The sequence below is a fragment of the Microcebus murinus genome, chromosome 5 (genome assembly GCF_040939455.1).
Source record: "Microcebus murinus isolate Inina chromosome 5, M.murinus_Inina_mat1.0, whole genome shotgun sequence".
NCBI lineage: Eukaryota > Metazoa > Chordata > Mammalia > Primates > Cheirogaleidae > Microcebus > Microcebus murinus.
Genome location: NC_134108.1, coordinates 70,850,321 through 70,872,071, shown reverse-complemented (window position 1 = coordinate 70,872,071; position 21,751 = coordinate 70,850,321). Strand labels below are relative to the sequence as shown.

Sequence of the window (21,751 nt, the reverse complement as noted above, 5' to 3'; positions counted from 1 at the left end):
TCCAAATGGCATCAGAATAAAATTAATTCATTATGTAAAAGTCAAAGGGATATAAATCAGGTGACAGTCACTAGAAAAGCTAGTGAATGCCACCTATTATCATGAGAATTTCAGTATGTTTTAAACTGATTTATGGAATAGAAAAGAGAAAAAATTTGCCATAGTGGAAAAATTTGATAACTTACCTTGATGACATCTTCTGGCCATGCATTAAGAATTGAAGCAATATGCCCCCGATCATATATACTAATAAAGAGACCTCTGGCAGAAAAGAAAAAAAGAATAGTTTTAATTAACTTCAGACCTGTTGAACTATCATGAACATTTAAAACTTCTTTCAAATTCATTTAATATATCTCCATTTTTATCAAACTAGTGAAAATTACCTCCTTAAATAAATAATGGATAGGAATCTTATATGTAAGGGAGAAAGTACTTTAAACAATATACTGACATCTACAATGAAGGTATGTATATTTATTCTTAAACTTTTAAAATATTTTGAAATTAAGAAATACTATAGGCCGGGCGCGGTGGCTCACGCCTGTAATCCTAGCACTTTGGGAGGCCGAGGCGGGCGGATTGCTCGAGGTCAGGAGTTCGAAACCAGCCTGAGCGAGACCCTGTCTCTACCAAAAATAGAAATAAATTAATTGACCAACTAAAAATATATATACAAAAAATTAGCCGGGCATGGTGGCGCATGCCTGTAGTCCCAGCTACTTGGGAGGCTGAGGCAGTAGGATCGCTGAGCCCCGGAGATTGAGGTTGCTGTGAGCCAGGCTGACGCCACGGCACTCACTCTAGCCTGGGCAACAAAGTGAGACTCTGTCTCAAAAAAAAAAAAAAAAAGAAATACTAGATACAGAGAACTTAAATAGCATTATCAATTCCATTCATACATTCATTTACAATCTTTCATTTAATAAGATAATATTAAATATATGAAAAAGCACTTTTTTTTTTTTTTTTTGAGGCAGAGTCTGGCTTTGTTGCCCAGGCTAGAGTGAGTGCCGTGGCGTCAGCCTAGCTCACAGCAACCTCAAACTCCTGGCTCAAGCAATCCTCCTGCCTCAGCCTCCCAAGTAGCTGGGACTACAGGCATTCGCCACCATGCCCGGCTAATTTTTTGTATATATATTAGTTGGCCAATTAATTTCTTTCTATTTATAGTAGAGATGGGGTCTCGCTCTTGCTCAGGCTGGTTTTGAACTCCTGACCTCAAGCAATCCGCCCACCTCGGCCTCCCAGAGAGCTAGGATTACAGGTGTGAGCCACCGCGCCCGGCCTGAAAAAGCACTTTGAAAAACAACATGAAGCACATGTAAACAGGCATTTCCAATGTATATTCCATTTATTACATTTTCAATGTGAAGATGAGAACATGTATCAGAGATGGCTGAAGTGACTTGACAAATGCTCAGCAACTCTTTCATGTGGAGGTGATTCTTTGATTTGTGGTCTTAGTTGCTGTTTGCAACTGTTATTTAGACTCAACTAAAGTCTTTAACACTACCTGCACCCTGCACCCTTCCTTACAAAAGTTTAACAGGTAACTTTATAAATTAAAATGTTAAAATTTTAAAAATATAAATGCTTTATCTTCACTTAAAAGGTTTTTTTTTAATTTAAATAGATTAACGAGTACAAGTCTTGGTTTTTTGCTACATAGCTAAGCTGCATAGTAGAGAAGTCTAGGCTTTTAATGTGCCCATCACCTGAACAATGTACACTATACCCAACAGGTAATTTTCCATCCCACATCCCTCTCCCATACTCCCCCTTCTGAGTCTCCAATGTCTAGCTCTGTATGACCATGCATACCTACTGCTTAGATCCCACTTATAAATGAAAACATGCAGTATTTGGTTGTTTACTCCTGGATTATCTCATTTAGAATAATTGCCTCCAGTTCCACCCAAGTTGCTGTTTTAGTACTGTTAAATATAATTCAATACAGATAACCACATATGACAAATGTATAGCTTAATGAATTGTTATCAGGCAACCATCCTTCTACATAATATTCATTTAAACAGAATCTTGCCATTTAAACAGAATCCTCCCAGAATTCATTTACATGTTTTCTCCCAAAAACTCTTCCCTCCTAAGAGTAACCACTATCCTAACTTTTATCATACCATTTCACTTACAGTTTTTATCACCCAAATCATAAAACATCCCTAGGCACCATTGTTTAATTTGTCTGATAGTTTCCTACTATCTGGACTTTACTGATTTCTTCCCTATAGTATACTTAACATGTTAAACTTTTTTCTATATTTCTTAGAAAATCAGTAACTGGATCCAGAGGCTTAATCAGATCAATGTCCAATTTTTTGGACAAGACACTTTATGGGTTGATATTATCAGAAGACATACAATATTTGGTATTCCTTTTTTTGATGTTAGCAGCTGCTGATACTAAATGCCTAAATTCACTAATTCTTTGGGAATTACAACATGGTGCTATTCCAATTTTATAATTTATTACTTATTAACTGGAATATCTCTTTAAAGAGCAATTTCACCACATCTACTATTGAACTGATACAGGGAAAAGGAAAAATGCTTGATTCTTTTTACTTGTCAATTTGTAAAATAAAAAGCTGGTTTACTGGAATTCTTTGAGGGTTTCCACTTAGTTGTTTTTGTTATTGTTGTGTGTGTGGTGGTGAGTTTTTTTTTTTTTTTTTGAGGAAGGATCTATGAACTCATGGATTTAAACATATTTGATATGTTTTAATCCATCACAGTTATTTTCCTTATTGATACTAATGTTGTCCATCTTTAGCAAGTGAAATACTCTTCATACTGTCCCAAGTCCCTTTTGACATGACTATAGTAGTTCTTTTAAATTTCAAAATAGGCCGGGCGCGGTGGCTCACGCCTGTAATCCTAGCTCTCTGGGAGGCCGAGGAGGGCGGATTGCTCAAGGTCAGGAGTTCAAAACCAGCCTGAGCAAGAGCGAGACCCCGTCTCTACTATAAATAGAAAGAAATTAATTGGCCAACTGATATGTATATAAAAAATTAGCCGGGCATGGTGGCGCATGCCTGTAGTCCCAGCTACTCGGGAGGCCGAGGCAGTAAGATCGCTCGAGCCCAGGAGTTTGAGGTTGCTGTGAGCTAGGCTGACGCCACGGCACTCACTCTAGCCTGGACAACAAAGTGAGACTCTGTCTCAAAAAAAAAAATAAATAAATTTCAAAATATTAGAGGGGTACAAATGTTACTGGTTACATGGATTGCTTTTGTAATGCTTGACTCCCAGCTATAGGTGTGCCCATCACCCAAACAGTGTACCCATTAGGTAGGTTTTTTGCCCCTCCCATTCTCCCCACTGCCCCTGCTTGATTTCCACTGAGTTTTACTTCTCTCTGTGCATATGTGTGCTCATCCGTTAGTTTAAATACATATGGCGTTTGTTTTTCCATTCTTGAGAATGTTCACTTAGGAGAATGGTCTCCAGTTCCATCCAAATTGTTGCAAATGACATTAATTCATACCTTTTTTCGGCTGAGTAGTACTCCATTGTATACATATATCACATTTTATTAATCCACTCATGAATTGATGAGCACTAGGGTTGATTCCACATCTTTGCAATTGTGAATTGTGCTGCCATAAATACTCATGTACAGATGTCTTTTTGATAATAAGACTTATTTTCCTTTGAGACTATAGTAGTTTTTGATCACTTTCTTGCTCTCTGTTATAAGATGTTCCAGGTTTAGTTTGAAAAAATTCAGCCCCTGGCTTGAAATGAGCCATTTTTCTAAGACGTCCAGGTTTAGTTTAGCAGAAAGTAGTTTTTCAAGGCCACAATCTAGGTAATAAGAATACTTACCAATGCTTTTAGTTGGCAAAGCATTGTTATAGAAAAATCACAAGACAATGTTGGTAAGATTCACTTTCTATTCATGGCTGCAAATCTCAAATTAACACTCTTCTCCTATGCAATTTACCACTATGAATTTCTTGCAGATTTAAGTGACCACTCTCTTGGAGGACCATTTACACCTTCTTTCTCCTCCTGTCTTCAACATCCATACCCCTCTTACATTCTGGTGATAACCTAAATCTTGTAAATAGATGCAATACAGTGAAAACTACCTCATCATTCTAATATAAATTCCATTAAACCATCTGCACATATATGTTTTCACATCCTCTGCCTTCCCTCCTATTACAATAGAAGAAACTTCCCTAACGTTATTAAGGCCACAGTCTTGTGTGCAGGAGCCTAACCCATCTCAGCTTTTCAAAGGCTTCACTCTTGCAATTATTCCATTTCCCATGCTGCATCATTGCTTTCTCTACTTGATCAATTTTAATGGCATGAAAACCTTCCCTAATATTATCTATTTTTTCAAAAGATTGGATTTTTATCCCCTACTCTCTTTTCCTTCATAGCAAAAACCTTCAAAAGACTTGCACATTCTTACTGTCTCTGTTTCTTCACCACCCATTCTCTCTTCAGTCTATCAATAAGGCTTTTCTCCCTCACCTCCCCATAGACAACTCCTACCAAAGTCACTGAGGATTCACATCTGAATATAGGCAAAGGTCAGCTTTCAACTCTGATCTTAGTTGACTTCTCCACTGTGTTTGACATGGCTGACTTTGCTCCTTCTTGAAACACTTTATCTTCTCATTGCTGTGATACCAGATTTGCCTGGGTTTCCTCCTAAACCCTTTTTGCTCCTTCTCTGATTCCTTTGCTGCCTCTTTCTCCTCTGCTAGTCTCCTTAGTGCTGACCTGTTCCGGGGCTCTATGCTCACCTCTCTTCTCCACCTACGCTCTCTATTGATGTATCTCAACCAGTCTCATGGTTTCAAATATCATGTTCATAATGATGACTCTCAAATTTCTATCTTCAACCTAAATCTCTCCCTTGAGCTCCAAACTACAAATCTAAATACCTAGTTAATTCTTGTGGATTATGCAAGCCTCAGCTCAAACCTTAGTTTCTCAGGCAGGCCTTCTATGATAATACTAGTCAGTGCACCTCCATCCCACCATTTTTATCATCTTCATAATGCTTATAAATACCCGGAATTCTCTTATGTATTTGTTCATATGTTTACTATCTGTCTCCACCCTGGCACCCTTACCTAGTGCACAAATACACACAAAGCAGTAAGTTATATAAGTATACACACTCTCTATTTTGGTTAGTTACATTTGTAACCCCAATGACTATCAAGTGTGCTGGTACACAGTATGTGTCCAACAATATGTGCGGACTTCAGTGCTAAAAAAATAGGCTTTTATACTCAATTTTTTAAAAGCACAGAAAACATGAAATATGATCTGAAAAGAAACCAGAGTATAGGAAAACATGAAATAAATCCAGACTTATACTGACTTACTAAGAAACCAAAAATTATATTATGACAAAAATTATATGGGAGATTACTTATGATAGTCTGACTCAACAAAAATATTAATTTACTACGTTGACACATATCTTTTCCTGGTTCTCTTGCTGTTTCATATGATTTTGCTTCTTGAAAATGATTATAAGCTCTTTATAGGTTATATATTTCTTTTGGATCCCTGTGATAGCCAACTTGACCCTATATATAATCAGCAGGACCTCAATAAATAATTGTAAAATTAAAATGAAATATATTTGGACTTTTTAGAGAAGGCACTTTTGTTGAATTATCAAAGATATTCTTGGCAACATACTATTAAATATTTCTCAGAAACTGGTTAGTTAGCTAAGGTTTTCCAAATAATGCTGGTCTTAGGAAACATCATTTTTTAAATAAGGGGGATAACGAATGATACCAAAATTAACACCAATTAAATGTCAAGGTTTATTATATACAGATTTGATTTTAGCTTTAGTGGAAGAGCCACTTGACTACCTGTAATTTTTTACATTGTGTAGAGATTCATTCATGGCAAAAATAATCACTTCAGAGAGAGCTCAATAAAAGATGCATAATGTCACACCAAAACCAAGCTTTTTAAGAGATTTATTTGCAATGCTTCCTGAAATGTCTTCATGATTATAAATCTAACAAGATACACAGAAGTGTTTTTGGGACAGAAATGACTCATATTGTCTGGAATAGAGTTGGATATGAAACATTAATTTTCAGCAGATACATAGTTATAAAATGAAAAGTTTAGACGAAAAAAGTATCAATGATATGTTAAAATGAATGAAATTACAGTGAACACTTTTCTATCATCCCTATTTTTGTTGATCAATTTGTTTAAAATATTTAATTTTTATTCAAAGAATGTTAAACATGCCAATTAAAACTACTCATACTTAAAAAAATACACTTTTGTGTCTGTTTCATGTTAGAACTGAGACAATTTTAAAGTGTGGACTATTTTTTCATATACAATAGTTCAAACTTTTCTCATAACCTCTAACATTATATGTATTCCACTCTCAAAACAGATTTGGAAGATGACATAATATTCTTACTTTTTCACATTGTCTCAGATGACATCCCTAATGAAGTTTATTTCATATCAAAATAGAATTCATTTTATAACATGAGACTTTCTATCATAACTAGACTTTATTTTCTTTTGGAAACAGACTGGAGGAGGCAACCACTCTGCAATTTTCTTAATAATCCTCTCTTCCATTACAGAAACTGATCTTTTAAAATAAGAAAATTAGACCTCATATTTTTCACAAAATGTGAATATGCATTACTGAGTCCTATCAGTTAAGCCAAAGTTGAGCTATATCAACAGATCTGGGTTGATGGGAAAATTACTACTAAAAAAAGCTAACTTCGGATAAAATGTAGGCCTGAAGATCAGGAAATAGCTGGGATAAAGATATAGAGTTAAGAGTCATATGTCTACAGTCAAAAGGAATAGAAGATTGGACCAATGGGGAAAGAAGAGAAGGGCAAGGGGAAAGCTTTACAAATTAGTACCCCAATAAAAGAATAGGATAACTAAGAATAGTCCTTAAGAAAAAAATTATCTAACAGGAAGGACAATCAGTATTTTTGAAGCCAAGGGAAGTCAAGGGAGGAAAATGGTAAGAAGGCATGGATCAACAGGATCATACTTTTGTAGTAAATCCCTAGAAGAATTCTTCTAAGTGTAATACAAAGAATTGTTTTTTCCTACACTGTTTGATTTAAGCAGATAACATGATGCCTCATCACTACAAAAACATTCTCCTACATAATCATAACCAGAAAATTAATATTGACCCATTATTCCCATCTAATCCTCAGATACTACAATCCTAATACTTTTGAAATTACAATTCAGTGTTTTTATAGAATGTCCCTCAATTTATTTGAGTCTGTGTGGTATTTCCTAATGATTAGATAGATTATACATCTTCTGCAGGAATACCACACAGTGATGCTGGCTTCTTCTCATTGTTTACCATCAGGTGGCCCCATTCCCGACTTCTCACCTGACTGGTGATGTTCACTTTGATCCCCTGATTAAGGTAGTGCCCTCCAGGCTTCTTCACTGCAAAGTCATTCTTTTTTCCTTTTGTATTTAACAAATATTATATGGGAGGATTCTTCAAAACTCTGTAAAGACACTGCTTCTTCATCCAACTTCCAATATATTCATATCAGTATGGGCTCATGGTTTATCGATTTATTTAATAAATTTTAATATGCTGCAAATGTGATTTATTTGATGGCCAAACTGTCCCAGGTTATAACCAGTGGGAGCCCTTTCAAGCTGCCGTCTGTGATTTTTTACATAACCCTACCAGTCTTTGAGTACTTCCTTACTTTCTGGTATAACATATCCCAAGTTCATCTTTTACCTAGTCTGGCACAGCCCTGGAATCAGCAATTTCTCTAAGGAGTTCTGGTTCCTTCTGGTAGAGAATGATATATGATAATTACATCCGAGAGCTAGGTGTGCTCATTGTTACTGGGGTGTTGCTGTTCCCAGGCCAACCCAGTGGACAAAGCTAGACTATATATGTATGTACGATGTAGATACATACTTCACACATATCTGTGTGCATTTGTGTACACACACATATTTATTTGCTTCTGTATCTGTCTATCTATATACTGAAAACTGTAAGTTCACAACAATACTTCAGCAAGGTTCATTTTTGTTTTCTCCCTTCAGTTTTCACTTTTTCCTACAGTAAGAAACCTAGCTCCCATTATGCTTAATATAGTTACTTATTTAATCAAATAAGTATACTTGAAATATATGAAAACAATATATGAAAAATATGAAAACAATCTCCTTCTCTTACTGAGCGGACACCACACTCACATCTGTCACACCCCATTCTCTGAAGTAGGTAACCCCCTACACGGACGCCCTCCTCAACCTACTGGGGCAATGACATGTGGCACTGGACCACCCTCCTACACAGATTCTACCCCAACCTTGCTTCCCTCTCACGTCTTGAGCGAGGCCACCCTCCTATGTGGGTGTTCTTAACCCTGCTCAGGCTTCAATATTTCAAGCTGGGGTCCCCAGCCCTTTCAATCAGAGAATAAAAGAGTATTATACAGGGAGGGGTGCAGTTGGACTGATGTTGCTACCTCTGAGGAATATGGAAAACTGGTGTGGGGTGGATGAAAACAAGCTATTATCATCTACTGCTGTTGGAGGCATGCCAACCTACAACATATCTTTACACATGATAATTTTTATCCCTTTGCTTATCATCATACTTGTGGAAATTATTTTCCTAATTTTTTATTTATCTTTCACATTTCTTTGTTGTTTCCATTTATATACAGTGACAAAAATTGACTTTTCTCCTTTCATATTTCTTACATCTCTTTCAAATATACAAAGTCCTGCCTCATCAATCATTTGTCTATATTTTAATATTTTTTCTTGGTTTAATTCAATTCTTTAAATCTATCTAAAATTTCAACTTAGTCTGTGAGGTAAGGACCTAATGCCCCACTTCGTATCTTTCCAAATATGATACTTCTGGTATAACTATATATTGATCTCATTAAAGTCTGCTGTCTTTTTAAAAAATAATTTTTATTTCAAAATATTAGAAAGTATGAGTGTTCTTACTACTTGGATGAACTGTATAATGCTGAAGTCAGGGCTTTTAGTGTGTCCATCACCAGAATAGTGTATATTGCACCCAGTTTTTAATCCCTCGCTCCCACCCCTCTCCCCCTCCTTTTTAGTTTCTAATGTCTGTTACACCACTTTATGACCATGTGTACCCACAGTTGAGCTTCCACTTACTCATAAGTGAGAACATGTAGTGTTTGTTTTTCTATTTCTGTTATACTTCACTTAGGATAACGGTCTCCAGTTGCATACAAGTTGCTGCAAATGACATTATTTCATTCCTTTTTATGCCTGAGTAGTACTCCATGGCACATATATACACCACATTTTCTTTAACCACTCATCAATTCATGGGCACTTAGAAGATATACAAATGGTCAACAGACACATGAAAAAATGCTAATCATCAGGGAAATGCAAATTAAAACCACAATGAGATATCACTTTATCCTTATCAGAATGGCTATTACTAAAAAATCAAAGCACAACAGATGTTTGCATGGATGCAATAAAAAAGGACCACTTATACACTGTTGGTGGGACTGTAAATTAGTACAACCTCTATGGAAAATAGTATGGATATTCCTCAAAGAACTAAAAGTTAACCTACTATTTGATTCAGCAATCCTACTACTGGGTATCTACACAAAGAAAAAGAAGTCATTATATCAAAAAGATATCTGTACCCGAATGCTTATCTCCTGTCTTTTGATACCTGCTTTATTTTTTCCTTCAAATTATCAATCTATGCTTATTGAACTTCCTTTTTTATTCAGCTAGATTTTATCCATTCTGCCAATAATTCTTAATTTCCTTGCCTATTTCTCTTTCCATTATATGCCTTCTGAAAACCTTCAAAAGTATATCAATTCATCTGCCTTCTCTTTTCTTCAACTCCTATTGCATAGTGATGTTTGTAAAAGGCACTCAACCTTTTGTTGAGGTATGTTAGATCCACTGAAAACTTCACAGTCTGGCTGAGTGCAGCGGCTCAAGCCTGTGATCCCAGCACTTTGAGAGGCCAAGGTGGGAGGATTGCTTGAGGCCAGGAGTTTGAGACCAGCCTAGGCAATCCAGCCTGGGCAATATAGCAAGACCCCATTTCTAAACAAATAAAAATAAAAATTAGCTGGGCATGGTGGTGCACCCCTGTAGTACTAGCTACTGCAGAGGCAATCAGGAGGATCACTTGAGCCCAGGAGTTCAAGGTTACAATGAGCTATGATGGTCCCACTGCACTCCAGCCTGGATAATAGAGTGAGATCATGCCCCTAAAAAAAAATAAATAAATAACAAAAAAGGAATACGTCACAGTTTCTGTAGTGTCAGCTAGGTCCTCACAACTCAACATGATTTCTCCAAGCACCTCCTACAAGCTGTTCTTAGATTCTTCATGAGAGCTACTTTGTATTTTCCTGTCCCTTCCCTCTCCTTTCCCACATCCCTCTATACTCTCATTAGATTAGCACACTTCCATTACTCCCAAGAGAAAATAGGATCTCTCACCCTCTAGCTACCCACCTACAAACTTCCTTCCCTCTGTACCCATTCTTTCTTTCATTATAGCATTAGTGAATAAAGTGTGAGTGTCTCTGTCCTCTAGTTCAGTTTACCCTGACACTGTCACTCTCTGGCTACTCCATAGTATTCTTCATAGTCTCTTTGTTTCTGCTTACCCCTTAAATGCTGGCATTTTCAAATGTTTAGCCCTTATCTTTTTTACTCTAATGAAGAATGAAGGTCTAGGGAGTCCTTGCTTTGCTCCAATCCTTGGACTCATTTTCAAAATCCACTTTGTCTCAGCTTCTGCTATGTCTGATCCTTTGGCTTTATCTCCCATTTGTCGTCCACCCCCACCCCTTGTTCTTGGCATTTGATCAACTAAGTCAGCCTGAGAACTATCTAGCTTCTAACTCTGAGTGATCTTCTGAGGATTCATTTAGGCATCCCTCCAATTCCTCCAGCTCCCTTTCGCTGCTAGGGTAGCTCCTAATTGCTTATCAGAGGCAATTCAAATGTTACCTCCTCTTGGAAATATTTTCTGACCCACATTCTCAAGATGAGTTTGGAATCCCTCTGAAATCCCATAGAACTCTGCTGTTTTTCTCTACTATGACACTCATCATGCTGTCATATAATTTTTCATTTTATTATATGTCTGCCTTATTAGATTATAAACTCTTGAAGTCAGGAAATTTGTGTGAAGAAAGAATTCTCCTTCAGAAAAGGAAATAACACAAAGAATAAAGGTAAGGAAAAAGGAAGATAGTTCAGATGTGATTGAGGCACTAACTGTCCCATTGGTGGGTGAAACACTAGGGCAAAAATCCTAGGATGGAGAACAGCCAAGAGCTATATGATCTGTGGATATACAAGAAGACCATTCAGGTATCCAAATTACCAATGCATAGCACTGACAGTCCAGATCTAAACAGCATAAACAGATGGCTGTAGCTTCCAGAAATCAAAAGTGACTACTAAGATTGGCAATATTCTTCCAAATGGTGGTAATATACTAAGTATTACAATTCAATTTTACTTATTTTTTTCTTTGTATAAATTTAAGGGGTACAACTACAATTTTGTTACACGGATATACTATTTAGTGGTCAAGTCTGGGCTTTTAGTGTATCTATCACCCAAATAGTGTACATTGTACCCATTAAGTAATTTCTCATCACTCACCCCCTCCACCTTCCTACCCTCTGAGTCTCCAGTGTCTGTTGTTCCACACTCTATGTCCATGTGTACATATTATTTAGCCCCCACTTATGAGTGAGTACATGCAGTATTTGTCTTTCTGTATCTGAGTTGTTTCACTTAAGATAATGGCTTCCACAATATCATTGAAGGGAAGCTATAAAAAAAAAAGGAAAAAAAAAAGATAATGGCCTCCAATTCCATCCATATTGCTGCAAAAGACATGATTTCATTCTTTTATGGCTAAATAAAATTGGGATCAACTTCGTCCAAACTCCTGTTATTGCTGGTATTCCGACATCCTCCCATGAATCATAAATGCTATTAACGACATTTACAATGATGGATCCTTTCCAGAATGTTTTCAATTTACTTTGCCTAGATCCATGAGAGGAATCACTATCTATGGTAGCTATAACATTACAAAATGTATTTCTTAAATAATAAGACTTGAAACTCAAAATTACTCTTTAATCCATGGGCTACAGAACAGATGTTGTGGTTGTGTTAGCAGGCATGAAAACATTAATCTCCTTGTACATCTCCATCAGAGCTCTTAGGTGACCAGGTGCATTGTCAGTGAGCAGTAATATTTTGAAAGGAATCTTTTTTTCTAAGCAGTTGTTCTCAATAGTAGGTTTAAAATATGCTGTAAGGCCGGGTGTGGTGGCTCACACTTGTAATCCTAGCAGTCTGGGAGGCTGAGGCGGGCAGATCCTTTGAGCTCAGGAGTTCAAGATCAGCCTGAGCAAGAGCAAGACCCCATCTCTACTAAAAATAGAAAGAAATTAGCTGGACAACTAAAAATATATAGGAAAAATTAGCCAGGCATGGTGGCACATGCCTGTAGTCCCAGTTACTCGGGAGGCTGAGGCAGGAGAACTGCTTGAGCCCAGGAGTTTGAGGTTGCTGCTAGGCTGATGCCACGGCACTTTAGCCCAGGCAACAGAGCAAGACTCTGTCTCAAAAAAAAAAAAAAAAAAAAAGGATGCATCAGAGAAGATGTAAACAGAAAAAGATAATAGTTTAAAAATATTTATGAGATTATTACAAACAGTCTAAGAATCATTTTTAAAATCTCAATCAAGGCCGGGAGCATTGCTCAAGGTCAGGAGTTCGAAACCGACCTAAGCATGAGGGAGACCCCGTCTCTACTATAAATAGAAAGAAATTAATTGGCCAACTAATATATATAGAAAAAATTAGCCAGGCATGGTGGCTGATGCCTGTAGTCCCAGCTACTTGGGAGGCTGAGGCAGTAGGATTGCTTGAGCCCAGGAGTTTGAGGTTGCTGTGAGCTAGGCTGACACCACAGCACTCACTCTAGCCTGGGCAACAAAATGAGACTCTGTCTCAAAAAAAAATCTCAATCAAGAATAAAATTTATTTTATAAGTAACCCAGAAGTAACTCAGGCTTACATTTGTAAAGCCTGTTAAATATTAAAGTGGATAAATTTAGAAAGATGTGTTCAGATTCTTCTGTAACACTGAAAGTTAAGAAAATAAAGTAGCTGACATATCCATGTCTTTCTCAGTCTGTATTGCAATTATTCTAAGATATTATATGATGAGAGAAAAAGGCACCAAAAATTTCTACAATTTAACTTTGCAGGAAAACAGTCAATCTTTACCTATGCTGTGTTCAACCTCTTAGGGGGTATTTGCTTCTTCTAACCTTCCTTTCAGTAAAGAGTGTAGCACCAAAGATACTAATACACACTAACATTGTTTTAATATGACATTATAGTGAAGAAAATAAGAAACACCCAGAGCTATGAAGCAGTATAGCTGAAATGAGGATTGAGAAACAGAGAAATGGCCATAGATAGAATGGTCGACTCTTATACACAAAAAGCAACTGCAAAAGTACCAAATACTTGCCAATCATCTATACTATACTCATCCTGTTTGAGTTAGCAAAATCTATCATACAGAATAATTACTTAGCCTCACACCTAGTCTGGTATCTCAGATTTCCTTCCAAACATTAAAATTAACAGCAATGAAGTAAAGGGAAAAAAGCATTTTTCACTTTTAAGTGAAAATACATACATTCTATCAAACATTTATTGGCAATGCAAAGAAAAACATCTTTCAGTTACTTAATATCTGTGGAATGAGAGTCATAGCTAGGGCCAATATAAACTGACTATGCAATGGGATCCAAGAGCGGAAATAATAGAGACACTTAATAAAGGAAGTGCACCAGAGTAATGCCATTGCTTTTTATGAAAAAAGGCAAAGACCCAAAAGACAAGAAACTTCAATTAAAAAAAAAAAAAAATACAGTAGAATTCAATCACCTCTAAACATATAACACTTTACTCAGACCATTAAGATCTGTCCCAACGTTTACATGAAATTTACCCACGCTGACTCATGATTCTAAAATCTGTAGGGAATCTCTATCGTTATTATAACAACTTTCATTAACCACGCTGCTGTTGCTATAAGCTTTCTAAAATTTATTATAATAGTTTCAAGCATTCTTGAATAGCAAAAGCTTCTTAGCTGAAGTTTTGTTTTCAGATCCCTTTCAAATTGCTAATAAAGTAAATCCCACTTTAACTCTGGGCCTTTATCCAGTAGAGTCTTTCCCTTTGCAGATTTTTACTTTGAAGTCTGTATTCTTGCAGACTAGTTTATCTAAACCCAATACTAACCAATCAAACCATTCACCCAATTAGTCTCATTTCCTTTTCTAACGTTTCAGAAAACTGAGAGAGACCCACGTGCATATACTGAGAATGACAGGAGTAGGCCTTTATTAACCTAACCGGAAAAGCTACTGTTTACAGGCATTATCTCTAGGTAGTATTTTTCTTCCTTTTCAGAGAAAAGAAAATTCACCAACAGAAAAATATAAGCCATATGTAGCCAGGCATGGTGGCTCATGCCTGTAATCCTAGCATTCTGGGAGGCCGAGGTGAGAGGATCACTTGAGCTCAGGAGTTTAAGACCAGTCTGAGAAAGGGTGAGACCCTGTCTCTACTAAAAATAGAAAAATTAGCCAGGCATCATTGTGCACACCTGTAGTCCCAGCTATTCGGGAGGCTGAGGCAGGAGAATCGCTTGAGCCCAGGAGTTTGAGGTTGCTGTGAGCTAGGCTGACCCCACAGTACTCTACTCAGGGCAACAGAGACTCTAACTGAAAAAAAAGAGAAAAGAAAAGAAAAGAAAAGAAAAGAAAAGAAAAGAAAAGAAAAGAAAAGAAAAGAAAAGAAAAGAAAAGAAAAGAAAAGAAAAGAAAAGAAAAGAAAAGAAAAGAAAAGAAAAGAAAAGAAAAGAAAAGAAAAGAAAAGAAAAGAAAAGAAAAGAAAAGAAAAGAAAAGAAAAGAAAAGAAAAGAAAAGAAAAGAAAAGAAAAGAAAGAAAAGAAAAGAAAAGAAAAGAAAAGAAAAGAAAAGAAAAGAAAAGAAAAGAAAAGAAAAGAAAGAAAGAGAGAGGAGAGGAGGGGAGGGGAGGGGAGGGGAGGGGAGGGGAGGGGAGGGGAGGGGAGGGGAGGGGAGGGGAGGGGAGGGGAGGGGAGGGGAGGGGAGGAGAGGAGAGAAAGAAAAGAAAAGAAAAGAAAAGAAAAGAGAAAAGAAAGAAAGAAAGGAAAAATATAAGCCATATGGACAGACTTCGTATACTGACACATGTAGTTCAAGCAAATTCCTCTGATATGAGGCCACTTTTTCAAAGAATTTTCCAGGGGAGGTTGCTACTACTAGGCTTAAAGAAACTGATCCTTCCAATCCTACTCCATAAACCAAATAATGCCTATTTTCCCTCAGATTTAGACCATCCTTACATAAATTAAATTTATACTATCACTGGAAATCCTGTCACTAGTTTCCTAGAAGTCTAGCATGAGTGAGAAATATGCTTTCAGAAAGCTGTAATATTATCATACTAACAACATGATTCACAATAGGTTTCTTAGGCTACTTCCTTGGGGGAGTTGTACCTGAATTCTAGTTATATCAGGGTTAGAGGCCTCTCCTATATGATTCCATAGTATCATGTACTCTCCTATCATGGCTTTTATCACACAGTATTATTATTATTTTTTTATTTCGGCATATTATGGGGGTACAGATTTTAAGGTTTCAATAAATGCCCATTTCCCCCCTCCCCCCAAAAGTCTGAGTCTCCATCATGACCATCCCCCAGATAGTGCACATCTCACTTATTATGTATGTATATACCCGCCCCCCTCCCCCCTCCCACCTGCCCAATACCCTATTACTGTAGTACCTATGTGTCCACTTAGGTGCTACTCAGTTAATACCAGTTTGCTGGAGAATATATCTGGTGCTTGTTTTTCCATTCTTGGGATACTTCACTTAGTAGTATGGGTTCCAGCTCTAACCAGGAAATATAAGATGTGCTATATCACCATTGTTTCTTAGAGCTGAATAGTACTCCATGGTGTACATATACCACATTTTATTAATCCATTCTTGGATTGATGGGCACTTGGGCTGTTTCCACAGCCTTGCAATTATGAATTGTGCTGCTATAAACATTCGAGTGCAGGTGTCTTTTTTGTAGAGAATCACACAGTATTATAATTGCTTGTTTGTTCGCCTCCTCTATTAGGCCACACGCTTCATGAGGCAAACCATTACATCTGTTTTGTTCATTATTTTATTACAGTGACCTAACACAGTGTTTGGCATATAGTATCTGAGGCATATTAAAGATGATCACAAATTCTTTGACCCTTCTCCCATAGAGAAGTGGGGTCTATGTCTCCTCTTTGAATCTGGATGGCCTCTGTAACGACTCTGACCCATAGAATACGGAGGAGTAATCATGAGCTGGTTTCCAACCAGTCCTTAAGAAACTAGCAGCTTTCTCTTCCTGTCTCTTGAAACACTTGCTCCTGGAGCCCCAAGACTGACTGGGGTACGGTCAGAGAGACTTTCCCAGGACTACATAAATTTGGATAGTTTTAAGGGAATCAATTTCCAGATATTAATATTTACCTCTCATATTTCTCTACCCTAGAATCAGGGTCTTCTGGTTGTGAATTCTGACAATGTAGTGTGTGGAGGTGACTTTGCCCTTGAGGAAGACACCCATGAAAGAAAGACAAAAGAACCATACATCAGAAATGGCTTTTTCCCTCATATATTTAACAAAAACCATATGCTTCTAGCTATTTATAATAATTAGAAATGTTTGGAGAGGAAGAAATCAAACAGCTGAAAGCAGTAAATAGTGATATTGATTGTTTTAACACAAACTGAGCATTTTCCAAAACTACTAAATATTTCTAGACATACTGGACAAAACTTGCAGATAAAAATTTCATGTTATTTCATTCAAATAAAAGATGTATCATCCAATCAGATATTGGATAACATTTTATCAAATTTATGAAATTTTTATTTCTATTAAATAATCCTCACATTATTTTATTTTATAAACTGCTTCATATTTTCTATATCTTTGTCCAAAATTTAAAATTATTTACCAATGACCAAACCAATACTTTTAGCAATATGTGTTTTTATCATTCACTAAATATGCAGAAAGTTTGATCATTATGTCTAAAAAGATTAATGGATTTATTTTTTATTAATCACATATATTTCTTATCAAATCATTTCTAAAAGCCCAACACCAGAACTTAATACATGCATACATACTTACCAAGTAATATCATGCCTGTTTCACTCTATATCATAAATAACTTGTAGTTTCTGCTATAAATGACACTGCTTTATTACAAACTAGTAAATGAGAAACAACTATCTTGTTTTATACTTTATTTTTTAAATAGATAAATCAATTTAACTATATTTGCATAATTTTAATCTTGACATTATGACTTTTATTAATTACATGTGATGTGTTCTATGAGCTATTTCTCAATGGTGTTTGTAATTTTCAAAAAAAGAAATATTAACACATTAACTTGAATTGAAAAATAAAAGTCAGAATTTTCTGGCAGAAAGTAAGTCTAATTTGCCTGAAATATTTGATAAAGAGGATTATTTGGGCCAGTGAGGTTATATGGCAAGTATTTTCCATTAAGCGAATGAGCTAAATCTGTAACTTCAAGGTCGTAACAAAAGTAAATGTAAGGTACACACATTTTATATTGAAAACATTTAATGTTGAATATGTATTGAAATTAATATTTCAATTTTCACAACACTTTATGAGTATATCTGATTAAACAAAATGTGTTTAACTGAAAGAATAAACATATTCATGACCATTTAGAAAGTCTTGGTAAAGACTTTTAGAAATACTTCTCAGAAATTAAAAAAGTGATGACTCTGATAACCAGGTAATAAATCCTTTTGCAATTCAGGTGGCTTCTAATTCTTTGCTTTGAACAATTTTGAAGGAGGATATAATAGAGTTATCAGTTGGAGGACCATTAAAAATGAGTTTTCATGATATATCTCTATGTGATTTTTGACACATAACTTGGAAAAAGTTCTAAGAATTAAGTGACAAGGCTAACAAAACTCTTTCCAGTCTCATCTACTAAGTAACATATACATGAATGCTACACATACATAAATTAGGGGGAGAAATGTCCATTTTATTAAATTGTTCATTTCCAATAAAATTTATGTTTAATAACTAATCAAAATTGAACACACATATCTTGTTAGATCAACTGTATGATAGCAATAATCCTAATGAGAGAAATTTTTAAGTTATAGCCTTAATTACAAATAATAAAAATATTAATATTACTTTATATATGTGTAATTGCACAGAAGTATAATGCTTGACCAATAAAAGGCTTTCAAGCATTAAGATGTATTACATTAGGACAAAGTCAAGAACAGGAGTGGAGTTAAAATATAAATTCAAGGAGACTAAGGAGCATTCCAGTATTTCTGTTAAGGAAGCATTTGTTTTCATATATTTTAAATGTATGATGAAATATATAATTGTATTCCTTTGGACACATTTAAATGAAAGATATAATAGTATTATTTTGATATATCAATCTTTTAAATTTGCTGGAAACTACATTCTTTGCAACTATTCAACTTTATGACAAAAGTTGTCAGATGTCAAAAAGAGTAAGGACTGCACAGTTTTTCAAAATTCTCTTAAAGGACTTGCAAACAAAATAGTATGATGTCCAATAATCTACAGTAATAGGCAAACATTTGAGTTTTTACTGATGTTGACAGATGTGCCATCTTAGTTCTCTATTTGATGCAAAAATTCCTTGTTAAATAACATTCATTTCTGAATGTGACTGGCCACAAAATTGATTGAAATTCTTAAACAAATTAATTTAGTTACATACCAAGAATACATCTACTTCAATAAAAAATTACTAATGATTTTAGAATCCAAGAAATACAGTGTTCAAATAAAACCTATGAATTTTTAAACTTTTAACTATTTCCCGAGTATTCTGATTAAACTAAGGATCTGTGTTTCCCATAACATGTTAACAGCTGCAGGATTCCCCAATGGCGTAGTCATATTTTGGTTTATTTGCAATATGACATGAAGTAATAAGAAAGAAAAAAAAGACAACTTTCTATCAAGCATGTCTCTTTAGATTGGGGGAATGATAATCATTTGGCATTGATGAAATTACCACAGTTACTCTCAAACCTACAATTGCAGACTTGTGTGTATAGCTATTGAAAATATTTAAATTCATCCTAATATTTGGCAGCATACTGGCAACCAAAAGAATTCAATCTTTTAAACTCTCAAATACATAACAAATAAATTAGTTTAAAGGGAGAGGCACTAGATTGGTGGAGAATTACTTGAAAGAAAATGTATAAAGCCACTAGGATCTCAGCCTTCAGACTCCCTCAAGATCTTGCTAATTAACTATGTCACATGTTCACAGATGGGAAAACAAAGGGACTGGTGTTTATAAAGTATTACAAATGCAAACAAAGACTCAAATTACGGTTTCATTTTATGGTCTTGTTCTTTTTTCCTTTTAAACTAAAACAAAACAATTAATCAATAGAGGTTTCTACTAAATTAAAGGTTTGAGGTAATACCAATAAAAGTCATAGATTCAGTAAAACAACGAAATCATTCAAATCATAGAAAAATGACAGGAACCTGAGATATCCAGAACACAGCTTTACCCTGTTTTTCTCTGAGCTGCAGGAAGGCGCCCACTCTGGAGGAGGGAGAAAGTGTGACACTCTGACAAGATGGGGCTGCTGCTATTTTGTTTTTTTTTTAAGGACATGGGCTCTCCACTTAGTTTAGGAGGAAGTCAAGGGCTAATGACTGTCTAAAACGTGGGTTTGCAAGTCTCACCCATTAAAGAGAATTAATACAAGGGGCAGAGGGGGAAGGAAAGATAGGAAAAATATGGTCTAAGGAAAACTACTACAATTGAGTACAAAATACTCAAAATATATAGAGTCAAAGGCCAAGAGTGAAAATTGAGTTAGTTCTCAAGTCTAACAAAAGAGAATGAAAAAAAAGGAAATTTCCTTAATTTTGAGAGGAATTTATCAAATGGGAAAACATAGAACAATATATTAGACATTGTTTCTAAGAGCAGTTGTAATAAAAGATATAAAAAAAGCCTTCTCTATTTGGCATTTCTTTCTCATATAGACTCCGATTAAAAACAGGATATAGGCCGGGCGCGGTGGCTCACGCCTGTAATCCTAGCACTCCGGAAGGCCGAGGCGGGCGGATTGCTCGAGGTCAGGAGTTCAAAACCAGCCTGAGCAAGAGCAAGACCCCGTCTCTACTATAAATAGAAAGAAATTAATTGGCCAACTAATATATATAGAAAAAATTAGCTGGGCATGGTGGCGCATGCCTGTAGTCCCAGCTACTTGGGAGGCTGAGGCAGGAGGACTGCTTGAGCCCAGGAGTTTGAGGTTGCTGTGAGCTAGGCTGACGCCACGGCACTCACTCTAGCCTGGGCAACAAAGTAAGACCCTGTCTCAAAAAAAAAAAAAAAAAAAAAAAAAACCAGGATATAATGTTAAACTACAAATGCCTAAAAATCAAGTTGAACAAATCAAATATAATCTTTGCTGAGGATAGTTTGCTATATTGTTAAAGTATCAAACTGGGATATATATTCTCTACTCAGATATTAATATTTATCCATTGACTGGGGGAGATGAGTGGAGGGAAGGTTTTTATTTTACCAATCCAAGGTGGCAGTTGGCAGATACTTGGACAATAGAAATCCTTCATATAACTCTTAAACTGGCTGAACTAGCTTAATACATAAATGAGACTTTCAGCAACTTGCTCATCTGTTTTCCAACCACAAAGAATTCTTCCCACCATAGTTATTGGTGGTTTTCTCTGCATACAGACTAAAGAAGATTGCCCTCTGGGATTATATGGGCTTTTGTTTTGTTTTGTTTTTTGGTATGTATCTCATTCCAAATAAATGCAAGGAGAAAGCAGTTCTATATACTATTTGGCATTGCTCATGATAGTGAGTTACTTATTTATTATATACAATGTTCAAATTGCCTCCTTATTTATGTCACTAATAAAATGAATTTCATTGATATAACTTTTCAGATTTTTAAACTCTGTGTCCTATTTTGTTACATGGGAAATAATGAACAGTAATAAAGGAAGGAAACCATATTACCATGTCCAAGAAACAGACACATGTTAGGAATGCATTATAACTGCAAGATAATAATAAGTTACAAGCTAAACTTGGTATAAAAATAATCTTTGCAAAAAGAAGTCTATATCATTATCTCATTTATTTTACTAGAAAATTCAGTGACCTTATCTGCTCATGTGAAAAAAAAATAACTCCCCAAGATCAAGTAAATTTTTTTTCTGGGTGAAGACTTCCTTGAGAAACTTTATATCATTTAAATTACTGCTTAGACTTAACACTTTCCATCTGTCTTCAGAAATATTTATATTTCCTTGGAGGCACCAAATATGATATACTGGTCATGAGGCAGAATAATATATTAACTTCCTTTATATTCTATGAATAGTTTTAAAAACATATTTTCAGTGATTTTTATGACTCTTGATTTGTTAGTGTCTAAGAAATAACTCCATTAGTGAT

The 21,751-nt window shown here is 35.6% G+C and overlaps 1 protein-coding gene across 2 annotated transcripts in view; it reads right to left on the bottom strand.

The window, feature by feature from the left end:
- The window catches only part of ME1 (malic enzyme 1), a 151,501-nt gene that overhangs the window by 91,506 nt on the left and 38,244 nt on the right, over positions 1-21,751 (bottom strand). For both annotated transcript variants that reach the window (XM_012769154.3, XM_076003151.1), the window contains exon 4: positions 186-261. In XM_012769154.3, the coding sequence (XP_012624608.1) occupies positions 186-261 (76 nt within the window). The remainder of the gene's footprint in view (positions 1-185; positions 262-21,751) is intronic.